The 6,665-nt window shown below is 34.6% G+C and overlaps 1 protein-coding gene across 1 annotated transcript; it reads left to right on the top strand.

Moving 5' to 3' along the window:
- The first annotated feature begins 1,403 nt into the window (after positions 1–1,403).
- On the top strand, positions 1,404–3,465 carry LOC104232766 (LOB domain-containing protein 1-like). Its single transcript, XM_009786034.1, has 2 exons — positions 1,404–1,741; positions 2,837–3,465. Exons 1-2 carry the CDS (start codon positions 1,457–1,459, stop codon positions 3,158–3,160), a joined length of 609 nt encoding a protein of 202 aa, XP_009784336.1. The 5' UTR covers positions 1,404–1,456; the 3' UTR covers positions 3,161–3,465.
- Positions 3,466–6,665: the final 3,200 nt, after the last annotated feature.

The following is a 6,665-nucleotide window of genomic DNA, read 5'->3' as shown; positions in this document are numbered from 1 at the left end:
CTCAAATCCATTCTACAAAACTATCAGTCAATCAACAACTTCTTAGTCTTTAATTTGCTCCTTCATTAGTGCTTTAACGAGTTAAAATATGTTTGATTTTTGTGTCATATATTTAACCATTACTCATAATTCAAAACTCAAATAAATCTAAATAATAAAAAATATGTGGAATTTCATTTTAAAAATTTGTTGGTCTCTTAATTAACTTAGTAAGGATCGTTTAAACGTAATGTGCCGGCAAATATGCGATGACCCAATTAAAGCATTCTTATATGCTATAACTATTTTGGTTTTTATTTGATGAAATATATTTCTACTTTTTCTAATACAAATTATCGAGATTTATTCCAAGTACCTATCCAATTAGAAACTTTTCTCCTTTCTTTAATCTCTAAGCTGTGGGACAAGAGGGGTTGCCGGGGGTCTATTTGGAAATAACCTCTATACTCCAGGGTAGGGGTAAGGTCTGCGTACACATTATCCTTCTCAGACTCTACTAAGTGGGATTATATTGGGTTGTTGTTGTTGTTGTTGTTGTTGTTAATCTCTAAGCTGTAACTAATTAAACTTGTAAATTGAGACAAAAAAGATGTAAATACAGATGCTGGTTAAAATATATGTATTGAGAAAAATCAAGATCAAACTATAGTAGGATGCAAGTGATTTACCTTAAAAATTACGTCAACCGATGACATAAAATGACGTCATTATTCCTCAAAAAATGAGGAAGTTGTGGTCACTCAAATTTTTCTAAAAACTTGGAATAAAAATGCCCGAGGAGACTTTTTCTAAAACGTTTTCTTTGGAACACTTGCATAATTTCAAGAAAACAACAACCAAGCAAACAAAATTTTTACTGAATTTAACTTATATACACAAATAATATTTAACAACTTTAAAATTTGATATTATCATTGCAATTTCAATCGACCATAATAGATTATTATCATATTGTAATTCAAGTTACATATCATAATTGCAAACAAATATACGTGTTGTTGTAAGTCAATTTAACTTTATATAGCATAAGAAAATTCACACAATATCAGTGAATAAAAATTTAGACTTTTTTTCCGAAAGGATTTAATCTTCTGTATATTGACATTATAATAATTTTTTTCCAACATTGACATATTTCAGCCAATTGAAATGGGTAACATGCCTTATTTTTTCAAGTTACTAATTTCACTTTTTATGAACATCTACTTATAATTATCTATAAGATGATCGACTTGACAATGTAAAAATTTATTTATATCGTAAGAATTTATTTACATTGTACTGTATAGAAGCTAAACTCTTAAAAAAACAAAAGTCCCAATGGACCCTATGAAATTTTCCTCCTTCTATCTCTATATATATTGTCATCTCACTAACTCGCAAATCCCACCAAAGTGATCATTTTAGACTCGACATAAAGTTCATTACTTAACTACATTTCCTCCACCCCATCAACATGGAATGTAGTGATAACAAAACCACCACCATTTCTTCACTAACTGCTAATATTGTTTCTGCAACTACAACAAGTAGTGAATTAATATCTCCCAGAAGCATAATATCAGCACCTCCTTCACCACCACCACCTGTTATTCTTACTCCTTGTGCTGCTTGCAAAATCCTGCGCAGGAGATGTGTTGACAAATGTGTATTGGCACCCTATTTTCCTCCCACTGATCCCCTTAAATTCACCATTGCTCATAGAGTTTTTGGTGCTAGCAACATCATCAAAATGTTGCAGGTATTTATATCTTGCCTTCATTCTTGATTTTTTGCAGGATTTTAACTTTATATATATATATATATATATATATATATATATATATAGTGTAAAGAATTTTTTTACATTATTAGTATATTTTAATATGTTGCAGAGGATAATCTACCTATCTTTCAGGTTACTAATTTTAGTTTTTATAAACAAATACTGATAATTATCTTTTAAGTAATCTAATCAGTGTTGAAAAATTAAAGAACTCTTTTCACTTTCATTCATCATGTGTTGAGATGTGAACATAGATACAAGTACACAGCTGAACTTTCTTGATTTTTGGCGGTTTTGGATGTTTGCCAGCCCCACCCCACCCACCCCCACCCCCCCAAAACCTTTTTTTCCCTTAATTTGCAATAATGATGCTTTGTTTTAGTTGGTCATTTCTTCTTTGACTTAAACTTGGTCATTTTTAGGTGTTGTGAGACTTCTTTTATCATTTGCGTTATTCTTTTTCACATTCTACACGTAACTATAATTTTCCATGATCTAAAACTAAGTAGTTTATATATACTTTGATAAGCTAACAAGCTTCCCCCCCCCCCCCCACTCGCACCCCCAACACACACGCACACAAAATGATTGAGATTTCCATCCCCTCATTTTAAATTTAATGGTGTTTGATTTATTGTGTTACCCACATTATTAAAAAAAAAAAAAAAAAAAAAAAAAAAAAGACTTCTGCTCGGATTTTTCTACAATTCAGACGTGCTAATAATGTTCTTGTAACACAAGTGAACAAAAAAAACAAAGAATTTTTTTCACAGATATCCTATTTGATCACTTGCATACAGCTAAATAAATAGCTGAAATCATGCGTAATATTCTTGATATAGATCAAGGTTGTCATTAAACTCCCATTTCAATTTATCAATATTTAAAAAAAAAAAAAGAGTAGAAATAATTGTTTGAAGTTGATGAATATTGATGAGTAATATTCTTGATATAGATAAAGGTTGTCATTAAAGTCACCTTTCAATTTATCAATAATATTTTTAATTTTAATTTTTTTAAAAGTAGGAATTTTTTGAAGTTGATGAATATTGAAAACCTCTAAATTTTCAGGAGCTACCAGAGGAACAAAGAGCAGATGCTGTGAATAGTATGGTGTATGAGGCAAATGCCAGAATCAGAGATCCAGTATATGGTTGTGCTGGTGTTATTTGCCAATTGCAAAAGCAAATAAGTGGGCTTCAAGCAGAATTTGCCAAGGCACAAGCAGAAATCTTGAATTTAAAATGCCAAAATTCTAATTTGCTAGCCTTAGTTTGCATGGAAGTAACAGAATATCAAGAAAATAGCAGCAGCAGCAATGACTATGGAAACAACACAAGCCTGTTTTTGGAAGATAACAGTGTATATGCAGCTTGGGAGCCACTTTGGACATGATTAAAAAAATAATGTCTGAATATTTCTAATACTACAAATTAATTCGCATCTTCACGTAAGAAAAAAGGGGCAGAAAAACTTGGTCAAATATTACTACGCCTAATTTGTCCCAAACAGAAAGATAATTTGGTGACATACTTTTAAAAAATTTAATAAATATATGTTAGTAACAGGTTTTAATGGTAATATCAAGAATAGTAGTTTGACGAAATCAGATGTAATTCATGATACTTACTTTAGTTTTTTATTTGAAGAAGAATACACATGGATGGTACACTCTTTTGATGAATATGTTTTTTATTTGGTGCGATCCCTTGGTCCAAATTATTTATTGTTTGTTCGCTTCTTGAAATTCACATGTATGAATTTTGATCAATATTTTAAAACGTATTTTTTATCATATTAATATAAGAAGAATTTTAATTTATGCTACTTTTTGTATAGTTGTGCAATATTTAGACTTTAGTTTTAAAATATTGAGTTCAAATTAAATTTAACTTTAAAATTTAGTCAAATTAATTCTCGTAAAATTGGGACGTGAAGAATAATATTTTGCATGGTTTCCTTGTTGAGCTTGCCTTTGGCTGGTTTTTGGTTAACTACATCGACTTTTGTTGATGGCTATGCTCTAAAATTTTCCAATAAAGAACCTTTTCTTGTAGAGACGTTGGAGAAAAAGAAATTAATTGGTGGTCCCTTTTTTTCTAAGAAGAAAAAAAGAGGATATCTATTTACATGTGAAAAGCATTTAGAAGTATAAAGCAGGTCAAAGCACACAACAATAAAAGACAACTGTAGTTTTTGAAAGAAAAAATGATTTATTAATGCAGTTTTTTTAACACCACAAAGTGCAAACGGTTGCTAGATACTCACTATGTTCACTTTTATTTATCCAGTATTCTAAAAATAAATTTTTGCTTTTACTTATCACTTTTAGCATATCAAGAGAAGACAATTTTTTTCCTATTATATTCATAGTATTAATTATTCATTTCAAATTATTTTCTCAAATCCATTAAAAATATGCATCAATTAATATAGGTATCATGATAAATTATGCACCTTATTTATTATTTCTTAAGGGGAGTGCAAAGTCCATAATAGACAAGTAAAAGTGACGGAGGGAGCACATGTTAAATTCACTTCTCTTTTGTAACGACCCGACTGGTCGTTTTGAGCTTTTGCACTTTGATCGCCAGATTTCGGGCAGGACTAGCCCCGTGTGATGTATTATGACTTGTATAAATTGTTGGTTTGGGTTTTCAGGGAAATCAAAACGAATTTGGAAGAACAATTCTCAGTTTGTAGCATGAAATTTGAAATGTTTGACCAAGATTTGACTTGTTTGTATATGACTTCAGATCGGAAATTTTATGATTTGGTTGCTCCGATGGGTGATTTGGGACTTAGGAGCGTGATCAGAATGCATTTTGGAAGTTCGTGGAAGGTTTAGGCTTGAATTGAGATTTCGACGTTTTTCGGTTGATGGGCGAGATTTTGATATAGAGGACGGAATGGAATTGCGAGAGCTGCAGTAGCTTCGTTATGTTATTTGGGATGTGTGTGTAAAGTTTCAGGTCATTCGGACGTGGTTTGGTTTGGTTTTTGATCAAAAGCGTATTTCGAAAGATTTTAGGACTTAGGCCTGAATCCGAGGTATTTTGGTTGATTTGATGTTGTTTGAAGTATTTTGATGATTGGAACAAGTTCGAATGAGGTATTAGGATATGTTTGTGCTTTTGGTTGAGGTCCTGGGGGCCTCGGGGTGATTTTGGGTGCTTAACGGAGAAGTTAGATGTTGGTTGCAGTTTCAGATTTGCTGCTTCTGGTATTTTTGCATCTGCGGTTTGGGGACCGTAGATGCGGCACCGTAGATACGGATGATTTTTTGCAGAAGAGAAAAAGGGTTAGATGGGCAGAGACCGCAGAAGCGGTATGGTGACCGCATCTGCGATGTCGAAGATGCGGGAGATTAGTCGCAGAAGCGACTTTGGTCCCTTAAGTGATTCAGCAGAAGCGGAGGTTTAGATCGCAAATGTGGTACCGTAGAAGCGGATCTTTGACCGCAGATGCGGAAAGGGCTGGAAAGAGCATATATGTTATTTCATTCGCGAGTTTGGGTTATTCTACCATTTTTGACTTCGACCTTGGAGCTTTTGGGGCGATTCTGAAGCGAGAATCAAGAGACTTAGTTAAGGTAAGGAGTTTCGGATCTAAAACACATTTCTATGGTGGTATTTCAGAATTTAGACTGAAATTAAAGGAATTTAAGGGCTAAAAATGGAGGATTAGCGCTTGAGTTTAAGAGGCCTTAGATTGAGGATTTAAGGGGTCATTTGAACTCCGATTTTGGTATTCTTGATATGCATAGACTCGTGGGGAGATAAGGAATCTAATGATGTAAAAATTTCTGAGTTTCGAGAAGTGAGCCCGGGGCTCGGGTTTTGCTAATTTCAGGATTTTTGGTATTTTTTGATTGTTTTCGCTTGGGCTTTGTTCCCTTGGCATATGGTGACATATTCGTTCTGAATTTGGATAGATTCGACGCGCGTGGCAGCCGATTTGAGGGGAAAAGGCGTCGCGAGCTAGAGATATAGCCGGTTCGAGGTGAGTAATGATTGTAAATGATGCTCTAAGGGTTTGAAACCCCGGATTGCACATCGTAGTGCTATATTGAGGTGAGACACACGCTTGATGGCGAGCGTGGGGTCATGCACTATTGGGAATTGTGACTTGGTCCGTTCCGATTGATGATTTTTTCGCGTATTTGACTGAAACTTATTTTCTATCTTCATGATTTGGGATGTTTGCCATATTTGGGCTTCGTGCCAACTATTTGAACCCTTTGAGGATTTTAATTACTATTTCCTCACTGTTTAACTCAGTTATATTATTTTCCACTGTTTTACTACTCAGCCATGTTTACTCAGTTTTAAGACTTAAATGATATTTTAAATAATGTTTTGGGCTGAAATACACTGTTTTACTAATGCCCGAGGGGCTTGTCAGTATTTCTGACTGAGTAAGGCCGAGGGCCTAGTTGTGAGGAAACACTGATACTGATTTGAGGCCGAGGGCCTGAGATATGTACGCCACGAGGTGGCTTGTTGATATCGTTTTTGAGGCAGAGGGCCTGAGATATATACACCACGAGGTGGCTTGACTGATATGAGGCCGAGGGCCTAGATTTGATGCCACGAGTTGGCTTGATATTGCGCTTAGGCCGTAAGGGTCCCCTCCCGGAGTCTATACACCCCCAATGAGCACGGGTACCCATTGTGATGTGAGATATAGCCCGAGGGGATGATATTGTACCATATGATAGCCCGAGGGGCTGGTATTGTTATATGTGATTGCCCGAGGGGCTGGTACCACTCTATGTGATTGCCCGAGGGGCTGTTATTGTTCTGAGATATTTCCCTAGGGGCAGAGTTGTTGACATTGTGCCCAAGGGGCGAACCTTTATATGTTTACCTTTCATATTTACTTGTCATTTTACCTGTTA

Source organism: Nicotiana sylvestris, chromosome 5 (genome assembly GCF_000393655.2).
Source record: "Nicotiana sylvestris chromosome 5, ASM39365v2, whole genome shotgun sequence".
NCBI lineage: Eukaryota > Viridiplantae > Streptophyta > Magnoliopsida > Solanales > Solanaceae > Nicotiana > Nicotiana sylvestris.
This window is presented reverse-complemented; position numbering and strand designations above follow the sequence as displayed.

Coding starts and splice junctions, on each gene's coding strand:
- LOC104232766 (XM_009786034.1), top strand. CDS start 1,457: ATGGAATGTAGTGATAACAAAACCACCACCATTTCTTCACTAACTGCT. Junction 1,742..2,836: donor ACATCATCAAAATGTTGCAG/GTATTTATATCT, acceptor CTAAATTTTCAG/GAGCTACCAGAGGAACAAAG.